Source organism: Rousettus aegyptiacus, unplaced genomic scaffold (genome assembly GCF_014176215.1).
Source record: "Rousettus aegyptiacus isolate mRouAeg1 unplaced genomic scaffold, mRouAeg1.p scaffold_m13_p_13, whole genome shotgun sequence".
Lineage (NCBI taxonomy): Eukaryota > Metazoa > Chordata > Mammalia > Chiroptera > Pteropodidae > Rousettus > Rousettus aegyptiacus.
The window spans coordinates 27,689,292-27,702,577 of record NW_023416288.1 but is presented as its reverse complement, the minus strand read 5'-3'; the positions used below and the strand labels follow the sequence as shown (position 1 = coordinate 27,702,577).

Here is a 13,286-nt window from a genome sequence, read left to right as displayed (position 1 = left end):
ATTCTAATCCTTAATGAACTGTTCTAATCTGATATACACAAGGTGAGTGGGAACTACAAGTCCAGCTTTTGAATCCAGCATATCTGCTCCAGCACACAAGTGCTCAAGCAGAGATTTATAGGACAGGTAAGAACCTGCCCACTCTATTTCAAGTGTTTAATCTTTCGGTCTATTTTTAAAGATTTCCTTTGTTTTATCTGTTGTTACATATTTCTTACATATAAAAGAGGGAAGAAATATTTTTTCTAAAGTATCACATAATTAGAATAATATTTTGAAGTTTAAATCATAAATGGCCACATATCTTAAGTTAGTTGGCTTAGCATACCTCACTCTTTTTAACGACAAATGCAAAGACAGTTTCTAGCTTCCAAAATTCAACCACTTAGTTGCCAGTAAATCATATGGCCTTTTTCATGAATATACTAAAATGTGTATAACTTGCCTTGTTGACCTTGGACTTGCCTCAAAGTTCAGTCAGGAATAAAAACTGGCTTTTAAGAAACGTTCATGATAGAATCAGAATAGGAACAACCAGTCCTAAACTGGCTAGTCATGTTACATATACGATCAGCTTTAAAAGTTAACATCTCATTTTACATTCTTGCCACTTCCTGACCTTTGCTAGGGCCTAAAGACTTTTTATTTTTTACCTATCTAATGAATGCAAAAGGATATTTCATGATTTTATTTGAAATTTCCTTCGTTACTAATGAGTCTGAACATGTCTTCATCTATTCTGTGGGGGAATTGTGCTTCCTCCTCTTTGAAATGCTTGTGTCTTGTCCTCTCCTGTTCCCTGTTTTTTTCTTATTGATTTGCAGTTTTCTATTTACTCTAGATCTGAATCCTGTATAGATTTTCTACATTACATATTTCTTGCCTCTTTCTTTTTAACAGTTAATGATAGTCTATTAATATAAATTACCAAACTTTATTTAATACTTTACTGATTGACTTTTATATACATTTTTTATCCCTTGAGATTATTACAAGCGACACTATAACTAACACTGTATACTTATCTGCAGGATGAAGTCCTAGCAGCGGAATTGCAAGGTCAAAGGGAATGTGTAATTTTAGTTTTGAAAGACAGTGCAAAATGGCTCTCTCTAAAGGTTGGAACAATTTATACTCCCACCAGAAATTATGTGAGTATCTGATTCCTCACATTCCTTATAGGTAAGAGGTAAAAACATACAAACAACAAAACTCTACCTGCGTGTTTTAATGTCCATCGTCTTATTCTGAACGCATTTGAGTATCTTTTCATATATTTAAGTGCTACTTAACATTCCTATTGATGAAGCAACCCGTAGAATTTCCGAACCTAACGTATCCCTAAATCCTGTTCAGATGCTTCCCTTCTACCACAATCTCTCAACGACAGGCTCTACCTGAGCATAGTTTCGGATGGTTTCATGATCTTCATTTGCTGAAAACACACAGTGGTTGGTCATCTTGGTCTTGTCACCATCATCTATGCGTGTCCCTCCAGGGGCTGAAAAGAGAAAGGTAATTACAGTTAGGACAATACTGAAATGAGAAAAGAGCACTTATAGAATAGATCAATTCCTGCACATTGAGAAAAAAATTAAAAGCAGATGTGCATATGTAGGTATAGATATGTTGTTACGTATTTATGTTTCTAATATAATGCAAATTGGTTGTTCCGTTTTATGCTCCCACCATAGTGTACGAGATTGTTGATTCTACATCCTTGCCTGCACTAGATCTTGTCACCGTGAGTCTAGTTCTTCGCAAAATATATTCTTAACATGGAAGTTAAACAATAACATTTACTCAGTAAACTTAGTCAATTATTCTCAGTTCAGCTCCTGATATTTCCTACATCAGGGAATGGTTCGCTTTTCAGGCATGATAATTTTTTGTTGGACTCTAGTTCCCCAACACTGGGATTGATCAGACCTAGCTCTTACAGATTTTGTTGGTCTCTACTGGAGTAGGTATTAAGTGTTCCCTCCTCGACTAACCAAGTTATCCATGGACTGTATACATACACTTTGACCCCTTGCCATTTGTGTTTGGTCACCTAGCAGCTGCACTGGCTAGGAAAGAGTGTAGTTTATTTTCTCATCTTTTTTTTTCCCCCCCATGGCCTATATAGTATCATGGAATAGACTAAAACAAAATAATGCCAGTTTTCTATGATTCAACTTTCCACATTCAAAGGTTCTCCTGTAAGTTTTAATGATGGCCATTAAAACATTGGCTGATTAGAAGAATAGAATCAGAACAGCAGGTATTTCTGTTTTCTGATTATACTTCATTGTAATTAAGATGGAAAGTTTGAGTGAGCCAAGTTACATTAATATCTTTCATATACTCAACAAATATTTATAGAGTATATATTTGTACCAACCACTTTATTTATTTAAGTGTAAAACTACCTTGATTTAACTTGTGCTTTCAAATCTTTAATGAAAAGATCTACACAAAGCCAACCTTTTCCAGACTCCAGCATATAGTTTTATAAGCAAATTAGCTTTTATAAATGTCAGCTCCTGCAGGTGCCTATTTTTATTCAATTAACTTATGCATAATACTTAATTAGCTCTGTAATAAATTCAACAACCTGGAACAAAATTTTATTAAGACGATAATCTTCTAAAAACTCTGAGCTAACAATTCCTATCTGATAGAAATTACAGAACTGAAAAGTCTGATTTTGAAATTATAGTCTTTCTCTTAAGAAGTTTTCAAAATTACATTCTTTTACAAAACAAAACATTTATTACATAGTAACATTGCTACATTAAAAAAATTTTTTCTGATACTGGAACCAAACATTACTTGCTATTCTAAAATTTTGAGTGAGATTGCTGTTTTTCTCAAAGTAGAAGTAAAAGAATAGTACAATGTTTCATGTATCTACTCTTGGAAGGGTACAACCGAAAAATCAAGATAACTTTCTTTAAAGAACAAATTTTTTTTTTTTGTAGGTGTAAAGAAAAAAATCTCACATAGTTGGTAAATAAACAAAGTACTTATATAAAAAGAATGTACCTGACTGGCTTCATTCATTACATCATAGGTCTGACATAGTAAACACTTGGGATTGCACTGCTTGTGCTCATAGCTGTACCAAATAGTTTGTCCTACCCTCTTCCTGGATGTGTGGAGGGGGAGTGAAGGAGTGAAATCTTCGCTGCAGGTATAAACTTACTGATCACCATTTTACAGATGATAAATGAAGCCTTCAGATAATCAATGCAAATTGTACAGGTAACTTACTACATATGTGGGGGGGGGGGGTTAAATATGAAAACCCAGGAGTCATATAAGAAGTGACATCCAGATGTTGGAGGAAGTCGAAATGGTCTCATGAAAGGGAAAAAAGGAAAACGTTTCAGGATGACAGAAGGGTCAACGGTGCTGCCAGCAGGGCACTAAGAACTAAAAAAAGCTCATAAAATTGACTAATTAAGTCGCGTGTGACTTTGGCAAGAACTAAAATTCATGAAAGACTATTCTTGCATGGAATTTACCAGTGCATCAATAAAAGTATATCATAATTAATGAGCTACAAAAGGCCAATAATCATATCATAAAATGTATAATTTCACTATTAATTTAAAACTTTTAAATAAAAATATTTATTACTTACCCAATTGACAAAGATCCCTCCTCCCACCAAAAAAAGGACAAAACTGAGAGTACCAAGTTTTGCTAAGGGTGTATGTAAACAGGAACACACGATTTTTGATAAAATGCTAATGAGAATATTCCTTTAGAGGGCTGGTTTTCTCTCTCAGATTGATATAGCCAGATATAGATATCTCACCCTTGAATTCATTAATCTCTTGCTAAATACATAAAGATATAATCAAATAAAAGCACAACTATGACTATATTGTTGTTTATAATAATGAAAACTTGAAACTTAAATATCCTTCAAAATGGCTTTGTCTCTAGAATCATACGAGGTAATACTCAAAGGCACAAAAGCTCACAACATATTGCAGAATAAATACAAAATTACATTATATAATTGCCATACTTGTATAATATCATCCCCTTCTCAAAAGTTTGTGTATTTAGGTAAACAGAAGGGAATTAACTAAAATATTAACAATGGTTATCTCTGTGTGTAGGGGTTCAATCACACCACCTATAGCTTTTGTACTTGGCCTTGAATTATCTACAGTGATAATGCGAGGTCATTATTAACAGTAACAACAACAAAATTAATTTGGTATGTATTGAAAACCAGAAGAACAGATCAAAAGGGTGCCTGTGATGAATGGGGCCATGTAGAAAATAAATATAAGAGCACAGAGAGAGGAATTAAAGGGTGGATCTACTTCAATAATGAAGAAATGTATACACTTGTCTTAAAGTAAATTGGCTTAAGCAGTGTTCTCAATGAAAGGCACTAATAGCACACTGGGAAGGACAATTTTTCATTGTATTGAAAGCTCTTTGCAAAAAAAAAGCAGGTATCTTACCTGGCCTCTACTTCTAAGTCTATGTAGCAACAAAAACACTTCTACACATTTGCAAATGTCTCATAGGAAGTAAAAAAATCACTGGTCTAGAGGATTTGAGGACTTCTAGTGATTTATGGTTATCACAGGGATTATTATAAAAACTAAGTTCTAAGAATAACTTTGAATGAAAAAAATGGGTGATTATGATAACAAACATTTAGATCAACATACTATGTCACTTAAATAGTATACTGAAGACGTCCTTCCTGACGCCTCAACTCTATAAGGAAGTCTTTATTTTGCTTTTTACCTACCTTTAACAATTTCCAACCTTCTATCTTTAATCCTTTCAGCTATAGACTCACAATGACAAAAAAAATTTTTTTTAAACTGGATCTAAACTATATTTCTTAGGCATTTTATTATTTATGGGTGAAATGACATTTAATGAAATAGTGGCAATAATTTTTAAATGTGCGGACATAGTTACATTTCACTGTACCCAAAAATCGATGGAGTTCAAAAGAAAAGTTGCCATGACATTTTGGGGTTAATAAAAAATACTGAAGGGATCCTGTTGACAAATACAAAAGTTATACTCTGTAGAAATTTACCCTTCCTCTGTTAAATGCTCCTGAAACTTTTAGGGACACATGGGAAAGTTGGCTTCTGGCTAAAGCAAAGTAGCCAACTGTGCTGTAATGTCAACGAAAATGCTCAATTCTATGCCTCTCTTAATTAATAATTATTTTACATACACATTAATACCATTCCAAATTGTAATCTAGGTAACAATTGTAGAGACTTTCACTGTATTTTTTATCAACTCTCAATAAATCTAAACTTATAAAGATTCTACCTCATGAGAAAATATTTCAATAGAATTAAATGTAAACATTCTACAAGAAGATGCTACAACGCATGGTTTACCAAGCATACTGCCAGCCACCAGGATATCGAAGAGTGTGTCTGCATAGCGACGATAATCTAGTCTTGATCCTGTAGAGTCCAGAAACTTGGCTACAGCTTCAAGGTCATCACCAGCTTCATTAAGCCCCTGGACAAGTGTATCCCTGAAGACTGTAGGTTCGAATTTCTCTTTTTCATCTAAAGTAAAAAATTATAAAATTATTCCTTTATTTACATATAATATTCCCAAATGCAACCATAGATTTCCTTTGTTCACTGTTCTATATTTGATAGTGTAATTATTTAAAAGTAGGGCAATTAAGTTTTTCTATTAGATTTCCATGTTCTGAAACCTCTTATTTAAATATTCATTCAAGCAAATAATTTATTTGTTTAAAGGGGCCGCAAAAACATGCTAACTATAATACATTAAAAAAAAATGGCGACTGATCATTTGTGTCATTTATAGGATAGGCCAATGTAATCCACTAACTCTAAACATTAGGGAAAAAATATAGAGTATAACACTCAAAACTTAAATTTTTGTTTTATTTAATATAGAAAAAAATATGATCGAAGGAGAATCACCTAAAAATAAAAGAGAATATATAAAAAGTATAATAAAGATTGGGAGGGGGAAATAAAAGACATTTCTTTTTTATCTTTTTATTGAGACATAATTGACATATGATATTATATTAGTTTCAGGTGTACAACATAATGATTCGATATATGTAAATATTGTAAAATCATCACCACAATTAGTCTAGCTAACATCCATCACACATGTAGTTACGATTTTTTTCCTTGGGATGAGAACTTTAAAGATCTACTCTCTTAGTAACTTTAAAACATACAATACAGTATTATTAATTATAGTCACCATGCTGTGCATTACATCCCTAGACTTATTTGTTTAATAACTGGAAGTCTATTTGACCACTTTCTCCCATTTTGACTATCTCCTACCCCCTGATTCTAGCACTCACCAATCTTTTCTCTGCATCTATGAGGTTTTTTTTTAAGATTCCACATGTAAGTGAGAACATATAATATTTGCCTTTCTCTGTCTGACATATCACTTAGCATAATGCCTTCGAAGTTCATCCATGTTGTCACAAATTGCAAGATTTCCTTCTTTTTATGGCCAGGTAATTTTCCACTGCATATATGCACATCTTCTTCATCCATTCATCTATAGATGGACATTTTTGGTTGCTTCCATATCTTAGCCATAGTAAATAATGTTGCAATAAACACAAGGACGCATATATCTTTTTGAGTTAGTGTTTTTGTTTTCTTAGGATAAATACCGAGAAGTGGAATTGCTAGATCATGTGGTAGTTCTATTTGTAATTTTTTGAGGAACCTCAATACTGTTTTCCATAGTAGCTGCACCAATTTACATTTCTATCAACAGCGCACAAGGGTTCCCTGTTCTCCACGTCATTACCAAAACTTGTTATTCCTTAGAGGGACACCTCTTTTAACAAAGATAAATTATTCTGGGGTACTTATATATTTAGTATTTATCATGCCCTACATGTACATATACATAAGCTTCAGAGCAGATGTTCTCAACTCTTGACACCTTGAAAAGGTATTGAGGATTCCAAAGAAGTTATGGATACATACTTTATAGAAAGTAAAACAGGAAATTTAAAAATATTTATTAAATGAAAAAAATTAGTGAGAAGTGAGGTGCTGTTTTACATTTTGTTTTTGTTTTTGTGTTGCAGTTATGCAAATCTCTCTAATGCCTGGCTTAATGGCAGACAAATGGATTCTCCTATATGCTGTATGTAATTTGTTATATTACACATTGCCTAGCCTCTGAAAAACTTTACTGTAAACTCATGAGAGAATTTGTGAAAGGGGCAAATAATATCTTAGCGTTATTTTGAAAATAGTTTTGATTTTGTAGATCTCCTGAGAGGGCTTCAGAGGATTCAGGAATATAGACAATATGTAGCTTTTTATTTTCAGTGGATGCTAGAGAGACTTCTTGATGAAGGCCAGTTTGGAGCCTGATCTTGAAGAAAGTTAAGGATCATATGCTGTTGAAAATAAGTAAAGATGACAAATTAGAAAATAAGTAAAGATGACAGATGAGAAATAAGTGAATATTATAACTGTATAAAATAAGAAGAGGGAGAAATGAGAAGAATGCTATAAAAATATTTTATGAATAGAAAAGTGTTCTTGGAAATAAAAAATACAATAGAAAAAGTTTAAAAAGTCAATAGAAGAATTGACATAGAAAATAGGAGCAAAAAGATAAGAAAAAAGGCAGATCAGTCAAATGTCCAAACAATCAGTATAATAAAAATATAATTTAAAAAAAGAAAAAAGAAAGGAAATTACTTAAACATTTTAAGAAGAGTTTACAGAATTAAAAGATGCAATATTTCCCAATAAAGGGCTGTCTGGGTTCCCAGCACAAGGATTGAAAGTGGATCCACAACAAGGTGCATCCATTATTGTGATACCTCAGAATACTGGGAACAAAGCAACTACCTGAAGTTTCAGAGGCAAAAGAACAAATCACATATTAAGTATCAAGAAACATAATGATATTGAATTCCTCAACAGCAATACCATAAACCAGAAGACAGTTCTTTGAAATCCAGGGGGAAAACTATTTTCAAACTAGAATTCCAATTAATCAAGCTATTAATCATTATAAGGGCAGAATAAACATATTTTGAGATATTCGAGGCCTTGAAAATTATGTTTCTCATCTACTTTTTTAAAGCTACTGAAGCAGACACTTCATCAGAATGATACAATAAAATGATCTCATGATTTTATTAAGTCATGAGATCCCAGGAAAAAGCAAAAAAAATACAAGAGAAGGGCACCTCTCCAGGATAGTGGTGAAAAAAACAGTTTAAGCATTTCAAGTTGACAGCTGTACAGGTGGCCTGGACAACAAACCGACTGGGAAAGTGTTTTTCAATATGATAATACAACATGATATAAGAATTCCTTCAATATTATATTGCTAGATTCCTAGTGTTTGTATTAAGAGATTTAGGTAACGAAGGGAGAAGTTAGGGCTGACTAGTTTTAAGTCAGAAAGCAAAGCAAAAAAAATTGTTAAACTTCTTAAATCTAAAGATAAAATGATGTTCAGAAAAAGACAAGTAATCAAATAACAGTTCAGCTATGAATAGCACATACAAAGTCACAATAATGTAAGCCCTAAACAATGGTCTAGCTAAAACTGTAATATAATGAAAGGACAGAGGAGGAGGAGAGCTTTGCAGGTGGGTGGGGACAGTAAAAGCCAAATCCTCAACTTCCCTGGTAGGAAGTACACATATAATACCTACAACAGAAATAGCACTGTGAGAATGCTATTTGGATACATGAATGTAAAAGTTAAAAGAAGCAGTTAAATTATAGAAAGAGTTCCTCTGGAGGGCAAACTTGTTGTTAAAACATGTCTTGCAGAACTGTTTGACTATTTAAACAATGAGAGCATGCACGACTTTGATACAATTAAAACCTACACTTAACAGCCAGACAACACCTGTCTGGTTTCTATAGACGAACTACTTAACAGTGTTTTCATGGAAGGGATATGTTGTAATGAGTTAACACCACAGCACCAGAACCAGAGGGACTGACATTCCAGTACCAGTCGGAGTCACGCAGCATAAGATACCGTAAAGACAGCTGTAAATTAACTCGAACACTATTCATCATGGACAAGAGATAAAAGTCCTTTTGATGCCTTAAGCAAAACATTATGCAGTCAAGAATATGCGAATGTTGACTACAGAAAAAATATAATTAGGGTCTTGTTGTGTAGAAGGGGAGGAGTAGAATGGAAACTCTAGAGGAATAGATTATGAGGAGCTGGAGGAGTGGGTAACTGACTCTGGGCAGGAGGAACACACTGGCAAGGAAAGGAAACCATATTCCCCACTCAGGGCCTACCCGAAGGGTGACGCTCCTCCTTGGAAAAAAAGTTCCCTTTTCCTATAATACGAGAACATAAGAAGTAAAGACCACAAGCTGTTTATAAAGTCTTGTGACCATCTTCCAAAATCAATTCAGGCAATCCCTAATGGCAATACAGTATGCTTGGATGTTGACTCAGATGGCAAGATAGACTTGGATGATTTGAAAATTATAAATTCAAAGCACTGGAACATAACAGTTGGTAAATAAGGTAAAACCCAGACTCTAAGAGACAACTGAAAAACTCCTGTTTGTAAAAAGGCCTTCGTCCTCCAGTTATAGTTTCCCAAAAGATTTGCTAAGGAAGAGGAAAAGTCAAAGGAGGAAGACAACATACTGTGGCCAGGTACCTTAACAGTGAGCAATAACGTATGAGGCCAAAATGACCACTTACAGCTTGGGAAACTTGAAGATGCGAATGATCACTTAGGCATGATGACATTAATAATTCTTTTACAGGCTGAAAAACAAAACTCCCACCTGCTAATATAAGTGTTCATCCAGAGGAATACAAAATTCCTGTACAAGAAAATGTCAAGAACATTGATGCAAGTTTGAGGAAACAAGACATTTCACCTAAAGGTTTTTTCCATCTGAAACAATCGTATATGTAATCTTGTATTTCATTTGAGGACAGTCTAGCAGAAATACTAACAGAATCCTAGGGAAGATATGCCATTCTTTACTTGGGTTTCCACTTGGCAGGCCAAACCTCCCTTGCAGTGGGACGTATATAGTTAGGGTCTCAAATTTACACTGTGTTGGAGAATCACAAGTGTGACACTGAAGAGTTAGTCATAATAACCCTTATACTAACAGAGAGAAATGAGACTGTTTCTGACACTCGAATATTCCTGCAAGTTATCTAAACACATTGCTTTCTCTAGGAACTATGGTTATTGGTTAATACAGCATTTTTCCAACCTGTTAATTAAGTGACAAATAATATAACCTACATTCCCTTCTGATGGTCGCTGAAGTATAGTAAGTGAATAAGAACTATCCTGGTTTTCCTAATGATACACACACACATATTACATATTACATATTTAAACATTTAAAGCTCTACCTGGTTAGCTGCTAACACTAGTTACTGTAAATCTAAGAGTGATTTAAAACTGCTAGCACAGATCTAAAGTCTCAGGGAGAATTCTGAGTCAGTGGTCACTCTGAATGCCTGCAGTTTTTTTTTCATTTCTTATTCTCACTAATTTTAATCCAATTTTCCTACAAAATTTATAGGAAGTCATTTCAGTTATTAAATATTTCATTTGGCTAAGAATAACAATGGATCAGGGGACAATTTTTCATCCCTTTATATTCCCACAAGCTACACTAGAAAACATACTGCCTTTGAAGGAGATATCATAAATAAGATGTGCATATTTCATAAAGACAGTCTGAATAGAGTTCTGCATGATATGGTCTACCATGATGTTAAATTTTAATGTTAAGTAATATAAAATACATTTTTGTACTAACTTGTGCATGGAAGAACATTTGCTTTGCTAGGAAACAGGTTCGAATGGAAGACAGATGACCTTGAAATATCCTCATTTTTAACCCTCAGCTTTACAAAAATGCCAACCATCTCTAAGTCAGCTCCCTCATAATAGCAAAAGTCAAAGCACCACAAATCATCAGGAGGCAATCCACTATGACTAAGAGCAGAAAATGAGGTTGACTCCATTTTTTTTTTTTTTTCCCAGACAGCAGTCAGGCACAAAATGGATCAAGTGCTTGTCAAATCTCCAACAGACCAGAGTTATGGAAATCCAGATCAACTGACCAATGATATATAATAGATTTTTGGGTAGCTTTTTCTGAATGGTTTAACAGCAGTAAGACACAGGCATAAACTTGCTCACCAAATGAATCAGAGGCAAACCATCTCAGAATTAGAGGAGACCTTTCCGGTTCAAAACTGAAAGCTGACTGTAAGGCCACTTTACTTGTCAAATCACGTCTCCTGTTGTGCAACACATCTTGGGCCCACTCTTGGCTTTGGAGCTCAGTTGCCGTGAATCAGCGTCACACTATTAATAAAGCTGCTAGAGCTGGAGATCCTGGTCTGAGATTAACACATTCCCTCAGCCGGCAGGTGACGGCAAACCTTTTTGCACTTCACAGTTGGGCATATACTAAATATTATCACATTGCTAGGCCCAACCACGCCTTAACAGTAATTAGGTTTCTAAACTATATTGTTCCTTTCTGATTAAGTGCTTTTCAAATCATCAATGATGATTTGTTTTATAGTTATTTTTCCCCCATGACTGCTTTAAAAAATAAGACAATGAATGCATGCTGGTCATAGAGTCTTGTCTTGGTACCAGATTCCAGACTTCAGTGGGGATGCACTTTGCAAGAGGACTAAATAGAGGGCAGCAGCTCAGGCTATCCTTGTATTTAGACAGCTTATGGGGATGAGAGGGGATTAAAAATAAAAATAAAAATAAGAGAAACACAAAACAGAAATACTGCACAAAATAACCATTTTGTTGCTTTCATATTTTTACATTTTTCATTTTTTACTGGGAATGTGAAGCTTTCCAGCAGGCAGCATGCACAATTAAATTCAGCATTACTGCTACCTAGTGACTCATAAACTCTTCTAATCCAAATGATCTATTATACTGAGACTTTTTTCTTTCTATGTGACTAGACTCGCTACTTCCCCAGACACAGCACTGCAAGGGAACATCGGCTGCAGGTGCTGCCTTAGTATCTCAACTGGAAATGCCAGAGGCATATAATATGAGTTATCAATTCAACAATTTAGCATGTGATGACCATTACATGGCATTACATTTCCTTATCAGCAATAAGGCCTTCAGAAAGTTTCATACAAATTTAAAAATGTTCTCCATTAAGTATTGGCTCAACTATTCTCAAAACCAAGAGGATCTCTATGTAATTATGTGAAACGAATTAAACATAAACATTTAAAAAATAATCTTTATACAGAAAGGATGGTAAGATGAACATAACATAAAAAGAAGTCCCTTAATCAATAGACATTTTACCAGTTATCCTCAAACTGGGTCTATCACTACTCTTCCCACGATAAAAGACACTTAGAAATATCCTGAGTTTCGATGGCCAGTAGACATGAAAAGATGCTCAAGGTCATTAATCATCAGAAATGCAGATTAAAACCACAATGAGTTATCACCTCACACCTGTCAGAATGGCTACCATTAATAAATCAAAGAACAACAAGTGTTAGTGAGGGTGTGGAGAAATGAGAACCCTTATACACTGTTGGTGGGATTGCAAATTTGTATAGTCACTATGGAAAACAGTCTGGAGGTTCCTCAAAAAATTAAAAATGGACCTGACCTACCTTTTGACCCAGCAATTGCACCTCTGGGTACTTACTCAAAGAAAACCAAAACGATAATTTGTAAAGATCTATGCCTCCCTATGTTCATGGCAGCACTATTTACAATAGTCAAGATATGGAAGCACCCTAAATGCCCACAACAGACGATTAGATAAAGAAGTTATGGTTCATATATACAACGAAATATTACTCAGCCATTAAAAAAAAAAAAAAAAAAAGAAATCCTACCATTCACAATGACAATAGATTTCGAGATTATTATTCTGAGTGAAATAAATCAGACAGAGAAAGATAAATACCATATGATTTCACTTATATGTGGAATCTAAGAAACAGAAAGAACAAACTAATTAAAAACAGACCCACAAATATAGAGGACAATCTGGTGACAGCCAAAGGGGAGGGGAGTTTGGAGGCTGGGAGAAAGGGGTGAAGACTTTAAGGAGTACAAATTAGTAGTTGATAGATAGGTCACAGCGATGGGGAGCACAGCATAGGGAATGCAGTTAGCATTAATGTAATAATGGCTAGGTGGAAAACCAGAGGAGAGAAAGAGCAACTAGGGTGATGATTTCATTAACTATATAAATGTCTAACCAATGTACTGTATA

The 13,286-nt window shown here is 34.3% G+C and overlaps 1 protein-coding gene across 1 annotated transcript in view; it reads right to left on the bottom strand.

Moving 5' to 3' along the window:
- Positions 1–13,286, bottom strand: part of BZW2 (basic leucine zipper and W2 domains 2) — a 57,931-nt gene that overhangs the window by 23,674 nt on the left and 20,971 nt on the right. Inside the window, exons 3-4 of the mRNA XM_016139463.2 lie at positions 5,382–5,558; positions 1,398–1,501 (exon numbers count right to left, since the gene is read on the bottom strand). Of these exons, the coding sequence (XP_015994949.1) occupies positions 1,398–1,501; positions 5,382–5,558 (281 nt within the window). The remainder of the gene's footprint in view (positions 1–1,397; positions 1,502–5,381; positions 5,559–13,286) is intronic.